At 42.5% G+C, this 18,973-nt stretch overlaps 1 protein-coding gene across 5 annotated transcripts in view; it reads left to right on the forward strand.

Moving 5' to 3' along the window:
* Nucleotides 1-16,940, forward strand: part of SYTL4 (synaptotagmin like 4) — a 125,060-nt gene extending 108,120 nt beyond the window's left edge. For all 5 annotated transcript variants that reach the window (XM_055438408.2, XM_055438411.2, XM_055438409.2 and 2 more), the window contains 7 exons: nucleotides 908-1,086; nucleotides 1,378-1,480; nucleotides 2,001-2,162; nucleotides 8,824-8,932; nucleotides 10,778-10,877; nucleotides 11,883-12,091; nucleotides 14,280-16,940. In XM_055438408.2, coding sequence (XP_055294383.2) covers nucleotides 908-1,086; nucleotides 1,378-1,480; nucleotides 2,001-2,162; nucleotides 8,824-8,932; nucleotides 10,778-10,877; nucleotides 11,883-12,091; nucleotides 14,280-14,428 — 1,011 coding nt within the window. In that variant the 3' untranslated portion in view covers nucleotides 14,429-16,940. The remainder of the gene's footprint in view (nucleotides 1-907; nucleotides 1,087-1,377; nucleotides 1,481-2,000; nucleotides 2,163-8,823; nucleotides 8,933-10,777; nucleotides 10,878-11,882; nucleotides 12,092-14,279) is intronic.
* The last annotated feature ends 2,033 nt before the right edge of the window (nucleotides 16,941-18,973 follow it).

Consider the following 18,973-nt stretch of genomic DNA (forward strand, 5'->3'; position numbering starts at 1 on the left):
TTTCACTGGTAACTGATCCCTTCTAACCAACATTTGTAACATACATAATATACACCAAAATCAGACTCAGCTGCACGCTACCGCTACTCCTTGCCCACCTTCTGGATCAGTTGAAAATTAACAATAAAAATGTATAAAAAGAGAATAAGAAGAGCAGCTCAGAGCCTGGGTGAGCTGATTGATAAACCTGAGCAGTTGTGAGTGTACTGTTAGCTGTCTCTTATATTCTGGGTACAAGACCATTGGCAGTACTGGTTAGTTGCAGGGGCTTTTGCTTTGTTTAGTGACTATGACTTTCTCATGAGTGAAAATGTGAGCAATGTGTCAGGGAGAGTGTGCCTTCACCAGATGTTTATGGGTGCTTTATCTTGTTTGTTTATTTCTTCCAGTTTTATTGAGATATAACTGACATACAGCACTGTGAAAGGTATACTGCATAATGATTTGACTTACATACATCTGAAATGGTTACCACAATAAGTTTGGGAACATCCATCATCTTATATAGATACAAAATTAAAGAAATAGAGTTTTTTCCTTGTGATGAGAACTCTTAGTATTTGATCTCTTAACCACTTTAATATATATAACACACAGCAGTGTTAATTATATGTGTGTGTGTGTGTGTGTATCATACTATGCATTATATCCCTAGTACTTATTTATCTTATAACTGGGAGTTTGTACCTTTTGACCACTTTCATATAATTCCCCCTCCCCTGACCCCTTGCCTCTTATAACAACAAATCTACTCTCTTTTTCTATGAGTTTTGTTTGTGTTTAAAGTATAATTGACCTATAACACTATGTTAGTTCCTGTTATACAACATAATGATTTCTTTAAATTTAAAAATGCTCACCACGATAAGTCTAGTAACCACCTGTTACGTGGGTGCTTTATCTTCAGAGTACGATTGGCAGCATGATGAGCATCTATAGTGAAGCTGGTGATTTCGGGAACATCTTTGTGACTGGAAAGATTGCCTTTTCTCTGAAGTACGAGCAGCAAACACAGGCTCTGGTCATTCACGTGAAGGAGTGCCAGCAGTTGGCCTATGCTGATGAAGCCAAGAAGCGCTCAAACCCGTGAGTGCTTCTGGACCCTGCAGTGCTTGGAGATGATCAGACCCCACCATCTCTCTGGGCACCCTTGAACCAGAGCTCTCACTTCCTGGGCAGACAGAGAGGTGTGATTGAGAGCAGTTAGGGGAGATGTGGGAAAGGGGCCAGGATTGGGAAAATCCAAGAATGGTGTGTATAAGAGGGCTTGATGTGATATTTTCATTTCATCATGGCCTGTGTGTATGGAGGGCAGGGAAGTGAGAAGCAGGTTTCCAGAAAGACAGCCAATGACTTAATATTCTCCTTGGCTTCTAGATATGTGAAGGCTTATCTTCTGCCAGACAAATCCCGCCAAGGAAAAAGAAAAACCAGCATCAAGCAGGACACTATTAATCCGTTATATGATGAGATCCTCAGAGTAAGTATCTAGAGTCTGAGAGGATAGGAGAACTTGTTCTGTCTTCTGTGCTGAGCTGTAGCAATTCCTCTACTATATGGCTGGTCATCATGGTTTTCTGTGGCCATGTCTGTGTTTAAGGATACACGGTGGGCATCTATTCATATCCTGACCTCTCAGCAAACAAAGCTGGTTTGATTTTCTTGGATTCTGGTGAAGTTGGAGGGCCACGTGGTCGAAAATCTCATTTTAAGGGGTCATTTGTGATCAGGAGTCTCCCTGGCAGTTCTTTTGCATATTCCAGTGTTCTCTTACTCACTGAAAGAAAAATTTATATCCCAGGTCCTCCCCTGTAGTATGGTAGGTTTTTGTGAAATGGGATAAGTAAAGGCTTTGAGGGATGAAACTCAAAGTGCTTAGGGACTAAAGTGATTTGATCAGGACTATGAACTTTGAGTATGCTTGCTCAGATTTTGGAATTATCTTTTTCTGAGGAATTACTATGAACTAATCATCTTGGGTGTCTCTGTTTCTTTCACAGTATGAAATCCCAGAATCTCTCTTGGCCCAGAGGACTTTGCAATTCTCGGTGTGGCATCACGGTCGTTTTGGCAGAAACACTTTTCTTGGAGAGGCAGAGGTCCAGATGGATTCCTGGAAGCTTGATAAGAAACTGGATCATTGTCTCCCTTTACATGGAAAGGTAGTCTGCTTTAACAACTCCTTACAGAGTTTGCAGTGACTTCTGCAGGAACAGTTTTGATTGTAGTCTGTGGAATTCTCGCGCCCCCTGCTGGGGTTTCCTAGTTTAACAGTAATTTCAGTTGCTCTTGGATGGCAAGTGTCAGTAATCTCTTCTGTTACAAGCCAGGTGAACTATGAAGCCGTGGTTCCCCTTTGAAGTCTTTCATATATATGTGTGTCAAGTTTTGCCTCCTAATCTTCCAGAGTCTGGGTGTATCCTAACATCATGACTTGTGCCTTTTCTCCAAGCTAACCTTTTGGATGTATCCTCATCTGTGCTGGTTTTCCAGACTACCCTTTTCACTACAGAAATGGGAAGTAAACCAATTCATGGAGCTCCACTTCCCGTGCTCTTTGTCATACAAGCCAGGGAAAGTATTACTTTGGAAATGGAATCCCAGGGGAAAGTGTAGCAGTGTGTAATATTACCTGGGATCTGAGTGTGGAGCTGGATTTGAATCCAGACACTGTGATTTGACAGCTATGTAAATTACCTAACTTAAAAACTAACTTAGGTAAGTCACCTAACTTCTGTGGGCCTTAGTCTATTCATCTATAAAGTGGAAATGATAATAATATTCTCTTCTGCAGGATTGTATACAGAGTACCAATCAGTGCCTGGCACACAAAAGGTGTTTAGTAGGTTACTGTCATTCTGGTTAAGATGATGTTGCTAAAGCAGAGTTAGGACTTCTTGATTATCAGAACTTTTCAGTGCCAAGGTTCTTCTGTAAAACTTTTTAAAATTAGCATTTTTCAATGCTAAAAATAGTTCATGGTAGATAGAATAAATTGGGAAAGATAGACATAGAAGTAGCAGTAGTGACTGCTTCTAAAAAGAGAAACTGAGGTGGGAGGGTGATTTACTTTTCTTTGTATGCCTTTTTATAACATTTGAAATTTTTACCATGTCTACATATATTGCTTATCAAGAACATTAAGAATAAAAGGATTGATGTGTACTTGGTTCAAAATTAAAACACTATGAGTTCAGTTCAGTCACTCAGTCATGTCTGACTCTTTGTGACCCCATGAACCTCAGCACACTAGGCCTCCCAGTCCAACACCAACTCCCAGAGTCCACCCAAACCCATGCCCATCGAGTCAGTGATGCCATCCAACCGTCTCATCCTCTGTCTTCCCCTTCTCCTCCTGCCCTCAATCTTTGCCAGCGTCAGGGTCTTTTCCAATGAGTCAGCTCTTTGCATCAGGTGGGCAAAGTATTGGAGTTTCAGCTTCAACATCAGTCCTTCCAATGAACACCCAGGACTGATCTCCTTAGGATGGACTGGTTGGATCTCCTTGCAGTCCAAGGGGCTCTCAAGAGTCTTCTCCAACACCACAGTTCAGAAGCATCAATTCTTCTGTGCTTAGCTTTCTTTATAGTCCAACTCTCACATCCATACATGGCCACTGGAAAAACCATAGCCTTGACTAGACGAACCTTTGTTGGCAAAGTAATGTCTCTGCTTTTTAATATTCTATCTAGGTTGGTCATAACTTTCCTTCCAAGGAGTAAGCGTCTTTTAATTTCATTGCTGCAGTCACAATCTGCAGTGATTTTGGAGCCTAGAAAAATAAAGTCTGACACTGTTTCCACTGTTTCTCCATCTATTTGCCATGAAGTGATGGGACCAGATGCCATGATCTTAGTTTTCTGAATGTTAAGCTTTAGGAAAAAATTTTCACTCTCCTTTCACTTTCATCAAGAGGCTCTTTAGTTCTTCACTTTCTGCCGTAAGGGTGGTGTCATCTGCATATCTGAGATTCTTGATATCTCTCCCGGCAATCTTGATTCCAGCTGTGCTTCCTTTGGCCCAGCGTTTCTCATGATGTACTCTGAATATAAGTTAAATAAGTAGGGTGACAATATGCATCCTTGATGTACTCCTTTTCCTATTTGGAACCAGTCTGTTCCATGTCCAGTTCTAACTGTTGCTTCCTGACCTGCATACAGATTTCTCAAGAGGCAGGTCAGGTGGTCTTGTATTCCCAACCCTTTCAGAATTTTCCAGTTTGTTGTGATCCACACAGTCAAAGGCTTTGGCATAGTCAATAAAGCAGAAGTAGATGTTTTTCTGGAACTCTCTTGCTTTCTCCATGATCCAGTGGATGTTGGCAATTTGATCTGTTTCCTCTGCCTTTTCTAAAACCAGCTTGAACATCTGGAAGTTCACAGTTCACATATTGCTGAAGCCTGGCTTGGAGAATTTTGAGCGTGACTTTACTAGTGTGTGAGATGAGTGGAATTGTGCGGTAGTTTGAGCATTCTTTGGCATTGCCTTCCTTTGGGATTGGAATGAAAACTGACCTTTTCCAGTCCTGTGGCCAGTGCTGGGTTTTCCATATTTGCTGGTATGTTGAATGCAGCACTTTCACAGCATCATCTTTCAAGATTTGAAATAGCTCAACTGGAATTCCATCACCTCCACTAGCTTTGTTCGTAGTGATGCTTCCTAAGGCTCACTTGACTTCACATTCCAGGATGTCTGGCTCTAGGTGAGTGATCACACCATCATGATTATCTGGGTCGTGAAGCTCTTTTTTGTACAGTTCTTCTGTGTATTCTTGCCATGTCTTCTTAATATCTTCTGCTTCTGTTAGGTCCATACCATTTCTGTCCTTTATTGAGCCCATCTTTGCATGACATGTTCCCTTGGTATCTCTAATTTTCTTGAAGAGATCTCTACTCTTTCCCATTCTATTGTTTTCCTCTATTTCTTTGCACTGATCGCTGTGGAAGGCTTTCTTATCTCTCCTTGCTATTCTTTGTAACTCTGCATTCAAACGGGTATATCTCTCCTTTTCTCCTTTGCTTTTCACTTCTCTTCTTTTCTCAGCTATTTGTAAGGCCTCCTCAGACAGCCATTTTGCTTTTTTGCATGTTTTTCTTGGGGATGGTCTTGATTCCTGTCTCCTGTACACTGTCACAAACCTCCATCCATAGTTCATCAGGCACTCTATCAGATCTAGTCCCTTAAATCTATTTCTCACTTCCACTGTATAATCATAAGGGATTTGATTTAGGTCATACCTGAATGGTCTAGTGGTTTTCTCCACTTTCTTTAATTTCAGTCTGAATTTTGCAATAAGGAGTTCATGATCTGAGCCACAGTCAGCTCCTGGTCTTGTTTTTGCTGACTGTGTAGAGCTGCTCATCCTTGGCTGTAAAGAATATAATCTGATTTCGGTGTTGACCATCTGGTGATGTCCATGTGTAGAGTCTTCTCTTGTGTTGTTGGAAGAGGGTGTTTGCTATGACCAGTGCGTTCTCTTGGCAGAACTCTGTTAGCCTGTGCCCTGCTTCATTCTGTACTCCAAGGCCAAATTTGCCTGTTACTCCAGGTGTTTCTTGACTTCCTATTTTTGCATTCCAGTCCCCTATAATGAAAAGGACATCTTTTTTGGGTGTTAGTTCTAGAAGGTCTTGTACAGCTTCATAGAAGTCAGCTTCTTCAGCGTTACTGGTAGGGGCATAGACTTGGATTACCGTAATATTGAATAGTTTGCCTTGGAAACAAACAGAGATCATTCTTTTGTTTTTGAGATCGCATAAAACAATATAGAAGTATATAAAAAAGAAAAGTAGCTTAGCACTGTTATCAACTACTTGAATATCTTTATAGAAATTTTGTGTTAAGCAGCACAGATATATAAATATGGATTTACATTTTTTCCTTTTTACACAAATGAGTTCTTCTCATTGTGTGTATATATATCTTGATTTTTTTCATTTAGCACTTTGTCATTTGTCATGGACATTTTTCTATGCCATCACTACAGGTTTATCTCATTTTAATTGCTGGATAGTATTCTTCACATGGGCTTCCCTGGTGACTTAGATGGTAAAGAATGTACCTGCAGTGCAGGATACCTGGTTTCAATCCCTGGGTCCAGAAGATCACCTGGAGAAGGGAATGGCTACCTACTCCAGTATTCTTGCCTGGAGAACCTCAGGAACAGATGAGCCTGGTGGGCTACAGTCCGTGGGGTTGTAAATAGTCGGACACAACTAAGTGACTAAGCACACATAACACATTCTTCCTGTACATGTATTATATTTACAGTTCCCCCACTGATGGGCATTTAATTTTTTTGCCTCTTTTTTCTCTGTTAAAACTATGGTATACTATATCTAGTCCTTCTTTTGTGAGTGTAACTGTAGGAGAAATTTCTGGTGGTGGAATTGCTGAGTCAAAGGAAATGAACATTCGGTATTTTTAAGCTAATGCCCTCCAAAAATATAATAACAACGTTAAAAATCTCCCTTTAAGTACTAATAAAAATAGGAAAGCCATTATAAGAAAGCTATAGCATATTATTAGAAATTTATAATTTCTTAAGCATTTGACATATAAGTCATTCTCTCAAGGGCCTACAGTTGATACAATTATAATGGAAATATCATTGTAAACCATCATGAACTACTGCCAACAAAGAATGCCTTCCATGAAAAGAAAAACCTGCACTGAAATGGAACTGTTTGCTCTTTGAAATTATTTTGAGCCAGAATAAAAATATGCTCTTGAAACAAATAGGCCAATCATGCCAATTTCCAGCTAAGGTTAAACCCTAATTTTTAAGAGTCCACTGAAGCTCACAATCCAGAGACTAACAAATTGTATAGATATTTTATAAACAACCACTCCAGTGTTGCATATTTATTTTAACTGAAACCATTCTCTCATTTATTGTCTCTGAACTTTCCTTTTTTTCTTGCCCTAATCTGTTTGCTCCCATTCAGTTTTCTCTTCCTGGCATCCACCTCGCTATCCTTCTGTGTCTCTTTCATCCATTACACTGCCGTGCATTCTTGGTATATGGTACATTTTTCCAGACTGATGGGTATTATGCCTTCCTTGTATTGCAATACTCAGAGCTGAGACCTTGTGTTAGAGGAGCCCCCGTGAACACAGGCAGGGAAAAGCACCTCTGATCTGCACCAGCTCATGCTTTGGATTCCAAGGCATAAGGAACACAGCCATGCCAAGAGAGCCAGCAGAGTGAAACCATCCTGCTGCTCATGGCCACTTGTTGCTCATCCCTGACACCCACTCATTCCCTCTTGCATTCTTTCAGGAACTATCCGTAGAGCACCTATATATGCCAGGTACATTGCTAAGTGTCAGGCATGCTGGGATGAGCAATGATAAAAACACTTGATTCCTGTCTCCTGGCATTTAGATTCTAGTGGTAGAGAGAGTAATTAACCAAAAGTAACATAAAATTAAAATTGTGGCATATTCAAATCCTAGTAACAGAGTTTCACCGAGCCCTCAAATATCCACAAGCTCTCTTTAAGAAAAAAAAAAACTTCTGATCTTTGAACATCATACAAGTGATACTTGCCATTCTCATTAAAAAGATGCTATGGAAATAGAGTAAAAAGTGAAAGCCGTTTTTCCTTTCCCCATTCTACTCCCCTCTTTAGAAGATATAAGTGTTCAGTTTGTATCTTTCTGGGTTTTTCTATGCAGTGTAGCATAGTGCTTAAAAGCATGGATTCGAGAGCCAGTCTTTCTGAATTTGAATCCTTGCTTTGCCAATTACTATGTGATCTTGGGCAAGTTACTTAACTTCTCTGTTCCTCTGTTCCATAGTCTGTAAAGTGGGGGTAATTATACTCTTGTTATTGGGAGTATCTTGAGGATTAAACAAAATGATATACTTAAAATACTATAACAATACCTGGCAGATATAGTAAGTACTGTATGCGTGACAATGATGATAATCATTATTAACATATATACTCACATATACAAATAAGAATATGTTTTAATATAAGTGGGATACTTTTTCTGCATCTTGCTTTGTTGACTTAACAGTACATCTTGGATATCTTTCCCTGTTAGTGTGTAGAGATTCACTGCATCCTTTTTGAGGATCACATGCCATATGCCATACAAGGGCATTAAAATCACTCTTTTAACCTTTCCTATTTTGATTGACATTTAGATTGTTTCCACTTTGGGGCTATCACTAACAATGTTGGTAGCAAGATTCTTCATCATGGCGTCAGTCCCCTGTCAGTTTGTATGGCAGCCTTGCTTGAAGACCTTCAAGGGTATTTGGAATCTAGTAACAGTATCCCCCGGAGAAGGCAATGGCAACCCACTCTAGTACTCTTGCCTGGAAAATCCTATGGGCAGAGGAGCCTGGTGGGCTGCAGTCCAGGGGGTCGCGAAGAGTCGGACAGGACTGAGCAACTTCACTTTCACTTTCATTCATTGCAGAAGTAAGTGGCAGCCCACTCCATTGTTCTTTCCTGGAGAATCCCAGGGACGGGGGAGCCTGGTGGGCTTCTGTCTATGGGATCGCACAGAGTTGGACATGACTGAAGCGACTTAGCAGCAGTAGCAGCAGCAGCAACAGTATCCCCAGAGTAGCAAAACAGCCAGCATCACAGAATGCTCTTTGTTAGTTCTTCTGCAGCTCCTTCTGAAGAAACTGCCTAGAATCCTGTGACTGTCATACCTAGGGATCCTGGATGGTATTCATAAGGAGGAGGATACTTTTATGCTGTGAAGCTCTTCTTGCGGGTAATTTTAGAATTGCCTCAGTGAGAGGTCTCAACAGTCTGAATAGCCCAGCCTGACCTGTTGGGTTTCCCTGTCTTTCAGATCAGTGCTGAGTCCTCGACTAGCTTGCCAACACACAAAGGCGAGTTGGTGGTTTCATTGAAATATATCCCAGCCTCCAAACTCCCCACTGGAAATGACCAGAAAAAGAGTAAGTTTTCTTTGGTGCCTTGGATTTAGCTCTTAGTTTTCTGCATTTGATCTGTGCAAGGTTGGTGCTGGCTATTGGCTAGCACTGTTGGAGAGACCAGATTATGATTCACACTGGATTGTCTTCTAAGGAAGATTTCTGTAGTAAGTAAGCGATTTATGTTTTTCAACCAGAAGGGGAAGCCTTCAAGTTGGAATTATTTTTTTGTTTTGTCTTTTTTTGATGCCATTAAACTAACTTGGTCTTGGTCTAGCTCTGGAAGGCTACTAAGAGGTCAGAACAGAACAAAAACTTCAGGACTGAGAGAAGGTGGTTGGAAAGGGTGGTGTATAAGTATAAGGGACAGGAAGTTGAAGGCTGGGGAAGAGTAAGTCAACACACCAGGCACTGTACTAGTGACTGTGGATATGTAGGTGAATAAGACATGATTTTTGCCCTCCCTTGCACAGCTTATTTTGGAAAGAATGACAGTCATCCGCTCAAAGAACATAGATACAGGAGCGATGAATTCTGTCTGGTTGTATTTGGAAGAGTTTTAAAAAGGAAGTAATGATGATATTTGACTTAAGACTTTACCAGGCAGAAAAGGAAGAGGATAGGGTGAAAAGAGCACTTTCTAAGGAGAGGAGATAGCAGGAACAAAGGTTCGAAAAAAGCATGATAAATGTGAGGTAGTGTGTGACTGTGAGACAGTTAACTTCTTAGTTAAGTGGGGCTGGAGTTCTGGTATGTAGATGTGGGAGTAGAGATGGAATTGTTGATGGGATTGGAGCCTGGCTATAAATGGTAAGAAGTTGAACTTGATGCTTTGGCAACACAAGAAAATCAAGAAATTTTAAGAAAAATTTCTTAAAAAGTTACTTGCAGCAAGGTCTAATCTATAGGATATGGGGAAGTCAGTGAGATTTCCAAGGAGGCTGTGCAGGATGACTAGAAAAGAGAGGCAAGAAGAGAACAATGGGGAACAATTTAAAGTATGAAGAGGGAGAAGAGAAGCCAGTGAGGTAGAGGCTTATCAGAAGAGAGCTGGGAGAGAGCTTGAAGAAGGGAGCAAGGGTTGTCAACAGTATTGAAATACCACTGGCCTGTCAGGCCCAGTGAGAAGACACAACTCCTCGGCATTAGATTACATTTTCAGTGGATCTCAGTGGAAGCAGAAGCCAGATTTCACTAGAAACTAGGCTGAGTGAATGAGGCAAAGAAGTAGAAGCGATGCATGTGGACTCTATTTTCTAGGAAAATTGATGGTGAAAGAAAAGAGAACAATGGAGGAGAGCTTGAAAAGGAGATAGGGTGAAGGGAAATATTCTTTCAAAAGAATTTTTTAAAAGCAGAAGTGAGATTAGCATCTGTTTAGACTGAAAGGAATGGAACCAGTAGAGAACGAGATATTAAAATGTGAGCTGGGGGTTGAAATTGATGATGCCTGATGAGTCTTATTGCCATGGGGTTGGGATCCAGAACAGAAGTGGAGGAGTTCCCTTTTTTCAATCATTCAACAAATATCAGGCAACTTTATTTCTCTATGCCTCAATCTTCTCATGTGTAAAATGAGGACAATGATAGTCTATATCATATAATTGTTTTGAGGAATAAATGCTTAATGTAGAATATGGCACATAGCCAGTTTTCAGTAAGCCTTTATTGCTATTTTTGTTATGATTTGAGTGCCTGTTGCTCACTGTCAGGCACTGTGCTGGGTACTGCGAATACAAGGTAGGTGTGGTCCGCTTATTGTGGAGCTGGCTGTCTTCAGGAACCAGGAGAGAAAGTGCCTTGTAGATAAAGCTCTAGAGAAATGTGAAGGTGTCAGAACTCATTTGCTTTGGCTGATATCCCTTCCAGGTAAAGGTGGGAAAGGGGGAGAGCTCCAGGTGTGGATCAAAGAAGCCAAGAACCTGACAGCTGCCAAATTAGGAGAGACTTCAGACAGCTTTGTGAAGGGGTGAGTCCATGGACCAGCACCAAATTAACCAGTTGCAGGGCATGAGAGCTCAGAGAGGAATCCCACTAAACCTTTCTCTGTGGACATTATCCCTGTGTGTCCTGCCACCTCCAGCAGCCAGCTTTGTTCTTGAAATTAGGTAATGGCCCAGCCTCCACTACTGTGTTGGCACTACAGTTTGGACTGGGCTGCAGTGCTGATTTCCAAAAAGGAGAGTGGTGGACAGTTAGATCCGACTTTTCCTTTGTTGTAGATTTGTGCCATTAATCCTGAATAAAAATCTGCATTCCTCCACTGTCAAGATGGGGACTCAGGACTTTGTTACCACAGTATTTAAGCAATGCCAGCTTTTCCCAAGTTACAGTTCACCTCCACTGACTTCAGTTCTCTAGAAAATATGAAATCATGTTTGGCAATGCCTATGCTTATTACAATGCAATACTTCGGCTACCTGATGTGAACAGCCAGCTCATTGGAAAAGACCTTGATGCTGGGAAAGATTCCAGGCAGGAGGAGAAGAGGATGATAGAGGATGAGATGGTTAGATAGCATCACCGATTCAATGCAGATGAATTTGAGTGAACTCTGGGAGATAGTGAAGGCCAGGGAAGCCTGGCGTGCTGTAGTCCACGGGGTCACAGAGTCGGACATGACTTGGCAACTGAACAACAAAATTGCTTATTACTCTTGTTTTTGTACTAAAGAGGACTTTGCCCAATAGAGGTGGAACCAGATATTCAAAACCCATTTTTGGTGGAGTATAGACAACAGCTCCCTAATAACATTGTATTAATTTTCTCTCCAGGTTAAAGGCATTGAATCAGGTGAATGATCTAGTAGAGGTGGTAGGAACTATGCTTCCGCAGATTCAAAGGAGGGAATATGTGTTCTTGGATCTGAGTTTTGACTCACCTTCCTGGGCTAGGCCTGTGGGAGAGGAAAGGGGAATTTAGAGAGATGTTGCCACTTTGAGTAGGTTGTTGACTCCTCCACACTGTCTGCCAGATACCTCCTTCCCATGAGGAACAAGGCCAGTAAGCGTAAAACTCCTGTGGTGAAGAAGACCCTGAATCCCCACTATAACCATACATTTGTCTACAATGGTGTGAGGCTGGAAGATCTCCAACACATGTGCCTGGAACTGACTGTGTGGGACCGGGAGCCCCTGGCCAGCAATGACTTCCTGGGTGGGGTCAGGCTGGGTGTCGGCACAGGTGAGAGCTTCTCCCCTCACCCTCACTGTCTTCAGGGCCTCTTACATATTTCACTCTGAATAGACCCATCCCTCTCCCTGCATGGGCTTCCCTGGTGGCTCAGATAGTAAAGAATCTGCCCATAATGCAGGAGACACGAGTTCAATTCCTGGGTCGGGAAGATCCCCTGGAGGAGGGCATGGCAACCCACTCCAGTATTCTTGCCTGGATAAACCCCATGGACAGAGGAGCCTGGTGGGCTACAGTCCATGGGGTCACAAAGAGTTGGACATGACTGAGCCACTTTCACGGCATAGCTCCTCCCTGCATAGCTCCTCTATGTCAAGAGTTGTCTTCTTTCCTTTCAGTGAATATTCAGACAGGATTTACTGAGTGCCTACTGTGTGCAGGGCTGGAGGGAGGCCAGGCTCATGCACTGTCAGGTGTACAGATAAACGGTACCCTGAATGCCCAGGAATGCCATCAGCTTCCCACCAAAAACATCCCCAAATGTCCCTATATCTGTACCTCTGATTTCCACCTTCCATCCTGCTATATAAAAGAAGGGGTCCTTCCTAGCAAAGGCCAAGCTCTGTCCAAGTGTTCTAGAACACAACACCCTCACCTTCTCAATGACCTTTCTTCTGGAATCGCCTGTCTCTCCTGTCTGATCAGTTTTATTCTCTGTACCTCCCTATTGGAGGTGAAAGTCAATATGCTCTGGTATTTCTAGTCTTAATAAACAGAAACAAACCTTCTCTTGAGCCCACGTCCCCCCTCTAATCTCTGAGAAAGAGTCGTCCCCATGCCCTCATGACCTTTAGTCTTCAGTCCACTGTGATCCCACTTCTGTCCCACCACTCCACTGAGCAACTGCTTGTGTCAAAATTTTGTTTTCATCATTCTAGAATTTTCATGCTGTTTAACATAGCTGATCACTCCCTTTTTCTTGAAATAACTTAGCTTCTGTTGACACCACTCTTTTCTTTGGGGCATCCTCATTCTCTAGCCAAACTTGGAATATTGGTGGTTCTCAAGGCTTAGTCTTGAATACTCTTTTCTGTCTCTACAGTCTGCATTCCTGTGACTGTGAATATTACTTATATATTGTTAATTCATACAAAATATTTAACACAAATCATCTAGAATGATGTTCTTACAAATGTAAGCCAGTTCATGTCAGTCCCCTGCTTAAAACCCTTCAGAGGCTCCTACTGTACTTAGAAAACAACCCAAAGTTCTCACCATGCCAAGAGGCCCCTGTGTGATCTGGACCCTCTGTTCATTTATTATCTATCCTGGCACACTGCTTGCTCACTGTGCTCTGAACATGGTGACTAGCTTTCTGTTCTTAAATATACCAAGCTTCTCCCCACTTTATAACCTCTGCAATTAGTGTTCCCTCTGTCTGGAAGGGCTCCTTTCTATCCTTCAGCTCCTGACTCAAATATCTCCTCAGAGGGGTCCAAAGACCACTTCATCTAAGGGAGACCCTGATCTAGGCACTACAAATCACTGTTTATTCACTGTATGATGCTTACCTCACTCTTGTTGGTTTACTTCTGTATTTTCTATCTTCTCTATTCAAACATAAGCTGCCTGCAGGCAGAACTTTTTCTGTGTTGTTCACACTGTACCTCCAGAGCCTGGAAGAGTAGTTAGTACACAGTGGCCACTTGATAAATGTTTCCTGAATGAATGAATGTACAAGAGACTAGAAATGAGGCCCCATATGATCCAAACTTCAAGCCTGGAGTCTACAGCTAGAAAATAAAAATGTTCAGCTCTCTTTCTTACTTCCTCCCTCTCACCCTCTCTGTCTCCTTTCCTCCCTCCTTCCTTCCTCTCTCCCTCTTTCTTCCTTTCTTCCTCCCTTCCCTGCATTCTCCTCCTCTCCCTTTCCATCATAAGTCAACTTGGCAGTAACAGAATGGTCCTAGCTGTAATAGCCTTAGAATAAGAGGTCTCGAGCTATACAGTGTGCCATTTGGAGCCCTATTTTATCAAGTTGAAGTCTCTTGATGGAATCTCAGGAGCGGAGAAATATGGCAGTGCAGAGTCAACAGGGAGCTGTTCCCAGAACACTGTCCCCATTAGCCCATCTTCATAGCACACTTTTATGGGATACTGCCCTTAATGCATAACCCATCTTCCTCAGTGGACTGAGGAGTGGGATCTCTGTTCAGCTTCCTCTGGTGTTTTTCCTCAGGGATCAGTAACGGGGAAGTGGTGGACTGGATGGACTCGACTGGGGAAGAAGTGAGCCTGTGGCAGAAGATGCGACAGTACCCAGGGTCTTGGGCTGAAGGGACTCTGCAACTCCGTTCCTCAATGGCCAAGCAGAGGCTGGGCTTGTGAGCCCTGTCCTGCTCTGCAGGTCCATCCCTGTCCAGGGCAAGTCAGAGGAAGCGAAGAAACCAAGGGCGAAGATTTATAATTTGTGTATGTGTGTGATGTATGTGTGTGTATAAATGTGTATTTCTGTGGATCTCATTATGTTGGAGTGATGTAGACTTCTCCTTTTTAAAGCAGGCTTAAGAATAAGGGTCTCTTCAAAATATTTTTATTTGTGCATTAACTACTATATATTTTCAGAGTCCATGATTCTTATAACTTTATGAGATTAAATTTTTTTATCTTTTAAAACAACTTTTTAATCTCCTGTCTTGCTATCCTGGTTTCTCCTTCCACAGGAAGCCCTGGCTGCCTTTGGCAATTGTACTGGTCTGTGTTTCAGGCTGTGCCTGGTCTGAGGCCAAGGCTCTGGGAGGCAAGGGTGGTTTACTAAAGACAGAAGAAGATTGAAGAGAGGTGACTGGGTCCCTTCTTTCTTCTCCACTTTATGCTTTTCACTCCATTTCTACCTTGACACATTTCTGAAACTTGGCTTTTAACTCTTGTTTGGAGCAGTTTCCGCCTTGCTTGGGTCTAATAGTTTTCCTGGAAATGCTAAGAAGATGTCTAAGTTGCTTCCAGTTCTGAACATCTTCCCTAGACCTTTGCAGGACCCTTATAATAGAGTCGTTTTAAAAGAGCACTTTAATTAGATAATGGCCTTTGGACTAGGTCACAGGCATGCCTGGTAAGGCTTCTCAGTGGTCCCAGAGGACCAGCAATGGAGCATCTCTCAGCCCGTGCTGATTCTTTGCATTTTAAACTGATATAGCAGTGGCTAGAAAGCTCCTAATGAAAGGAAAGACATTTTCGCTCTCACATACCACATCTTTCGTAGTGTTTGTGTCCGCCATGTGTAACAGTCTACACACTTTGACTGTGTGGATATCAACAAACTAAAAAATTCTTAAAGAGATGGGAATACCAGACCAACTGACCTGCCTCTTGAGCAATCTGTATGCAGGTCAAGAAGCAACAGTTAGAACTGGACATGGAACAACAGACTGGTTCCAAATTGGGAAAGAACAACAAGGCTGTATATTGTCACCCTGTTTATTTAACATTTATGTGGAGCACATCATGAGAAACACTGGGCTGGATGAAGCACAAGCTGGAAGCAAGATTGCCAAGAGAAATATCAATAACTTCAGATATGCAGATGACACCACCCTTATGGCAGAAAGTGAAGAAGGACTAAAGAGCCTCTTGATGAAAGTGAAAGAGGAGAGTGAAAAAGTTGGCTTAACACTCAACATTCAGAAAACTAAGCTCATGGAATCTGGTCCCATCACTTCATGGGAAATAGACAGGGAAACAATGAAAACAGTGACAAACTTTATATTCTGGGGCTCCAAAATCACTGCAGATGGTGACTGCAGCCATGAAATTAAAAGACGCTTGCTCTTTGGAAGAAAAGTTATGACCAACCTAGACAGCATATTAAGAAGCAGAGACATTACTTTGCTGACAAAGGTCTATATAGTCAAAGCTATGGCTTTTCTAGTGGTCATGTATGGATGTGAGAGTTGGACTATAAAGAAAGCTGAGCACTGAAGAATTGATGCTTTTGAACTGTGGTGTTGGAGGAGACTCTTGAGAGTCCCTTGGACTGCAAGGAGATCCAACCAATCCATCCTAAAGGAAATCAGTCCTGAATATTCATTGGAAGGACTGATGCTGAAGCTGAAGCTCCAATACTTTGGTCACCTGATGCGAAGAACAGACTCATTGGAAAAGACCCTGATGCTGGGAAAGATTGAAGGCAGGAGGAGAAGGGGACGGCAGAGGATGAGATGGCTGGATGGCACCGACTCGATGAACATGAGTTTGCACAAGCTCCAGGAGTTACTGATGGACAGGGAGGCCTAGCATACTGCAGTCCATGGTGTTGCAGTGTCGGACACGACTGAGCAACTGAACTGAACTGTTATATCAGCCTGAATAGCCAGCTATGGTCTAAACCAGTCCAGTGTTTTCTCTGGCCTGGGGGCTGTTAGTGTCCAAGAGAGTGTGTTCAGAGAACACAGCTTTTCTGACCTCCTTCTTGAAATGGTTTCAGTTCCTATTTTTTTTTCTCTTGTTTCCAAAAGTTGACCTAGATGTAACCTGGGTGTGGTGGGCTGAAACCTTCCTAAGAAAGGTCTATTGACCTAAGGTTCATTTTCTGATACCCACTGTCCCAAACTGACCTTTTAATTCTCACAATTGTACCTTCCCAAAATCATCTGTAAAAGGAGTGTATCCCGGAGAAGAAGTTCCTTTCAGTAGTCAGCTGCCCAGCTGCCTGTCCTATGAGGCTGCAGGAATTGAGGGTGGATACTGTGGTTTCTGTTGTATGTGTGAAGTGAACAAAATAGTATTTGTTGTGGATTAATATTGTACTGGAAAGCATAACTTGGGATCCTGGACTGTCACTTGCTCCTTTGTTCTCCACACCCCCTGAAATGTCTGTGTGCTTCAATAAAACTTTCTTTCTTGTCAAGTGTTTGCATTCCTTGGTTCTCTAGACACTTTTGTCTCTGATGTCCTGACTTTGTTGTTGCTTTTCACATGATTTGAAGGATAAGAACCAAAGTGACAAATGCCCTGAGAGTCCCTTGGACTGCAAGGAGATCCAACCAGTCCATTCTAAAGGAGATCAGTCCTGGGTGTTCATTGGAAGGACTGATGCTAAAGCTGAAACTCCAATACTTTGGCCACCTCATGCGATGAGTTGACTCACTGGAAAAGACTCTGATGCTGGGAAGGATTGGGGGCGGGAGGAGAAGGGGACGACAGAGAATGAGATGGCTGGATGGCATCACCGACTCGATGGACATGAGTTTGAGTGTACTCCGGGAATTGGTGATGGACAGGGAGGCCTGGCGTGCTGTGATTCATGGGGTCACAAAGAGTCGGACACGACTGAGCGAGTGAACTGAACTGAACTGAAGCATCATTTGCTGACTCAAAGAAAATTTCCCTCTCCTCACATTACTGCCTGATACCTCCTCTGAGGTCTGATGCATTGATCTATATGTTTGGTATATAGGGAGAGAATGAGAACCCACCTTAGAAGTGCCAATGCTTGTCTTTCTCTAAAGTATCAAAGGAACTCCTCCTTTAGTTTTGTAGCCACCCCCACCCCATCTCTGCAGCTTCAGGAAGGAGAGAAAAGTACACAGAGGCGGAAAGACATCCTCTGCTGTTTCTTTCTGGATCTTTTACTCTAGGAGGGAGGGCCTTTTCTATCACTCCTACTTCCACTATTTAGTTTTGAGAGATAAATAACCCAGATGCCTAGTGACCCATCTCAGAAATAAAGCTCTGGGTTTCTGGGTAAAGCCCAAGTGATTCTTGATCTCTTGTACAAAAGGACATGAAGATATATTGAATGCCTCTTGGGTACAAAGCTTTCTGCTAGGCATATGTTATTTCCTTAATTTCTCCAAGTCCTTATTGAAAGGTTGCTGCTATGAACCGTGAACCATACTACAATTTTTGGCCTCTGGAGGAGAGGAATTCGATCTGGGGCCAGTGATAAGGCTTGATTGCTCAGAGATTTTTGTGTAATGAAGTTTTATTAAAGTATAAAAGAGAGAAAGCTTCTGACATAGATGTCAGAAGGGGACAGAAAGAGTGCCCCCTTGCTAGTTTTTAACAAGAGTTACATGCCTATTAGCAAGCTGCAAAACTGAGAGAGTTGCACCAGGCTGCTCACCCACAGCGTGCATTTTGAGATAGCATTGGCACAAGGTGAGTCATCCACGACCATAAAACAGTTGACAGGAATCTTGAAGAAAGGCAGTTCAGTCGCTCAGTAGTGTTTGACTCTTTGCAACCCCATGGATTGCAGCACGCCAGGCTTCCCTGTCCATCACCAACTTCCAGAGCTTGCTCAAACTCCTGTCCATCGAGTCGGTGATGCCATCCAGCTATCTCATCCTTTGTTGTTCCCTTCTCCTCCTGCCTTCAAACTTTCCCAGCATCAGGGTCTTTTCCAATGAGTCCATTCTTCACGTCAGGTGGCCAAAGTATTGGAACTTCAGCTTCAGTCCTTCCAATGAATATTCAGGACTGATTTCCTTTAGTATTGACTTGTTGGATCTCCTTGCAGTCCAAGGGAGTCTCAAGAGCCTTCTCCAACACCACAGTTCAAAAGCATCAATTCATTGGTGCTCTGCCTCTTTATGGTTCAACTCTCATATCCATACATGACTACTAGAAAAACCATAGCTTGACTAGATTTCCAAGCAATTACATAGTTCATTAACATAGCTTAAGGAAGACATTTCCATGAGAAAAATGCATTGGTTAGTTCAAGGTTTGAGAAAGTTAAGTTCAAGCGGAACCAGGTATTACCATGACAGCACATTAGAAGAGAAAAGAAAAAAAGCTCTGCCACTCCAGTTTTATTTCCTCCTGCCACTTGGGGACCTCTGGCCTCCCTGCTGCTGCTACTAAGTGGCTTCAGTCGTGTCCGACTCTGTGCGACCCCATAGACAGAAGCCCACCAGGCTCCCCCATCCC

Source organism: Moschus berezovskii, chromosome X (assembly GCF_049115385.1).
Source record: "Moschus berezovskii isolate FMDL1 chromosome X, NW_MosBer_1.0, whole genome shotgun sequence".
Lineage (NCBI taxonomy): Eukaryota > Metazoa > Chordata > Mammalia > Artiodactyla > Moschidae > Moschus > Moschus berezovskii.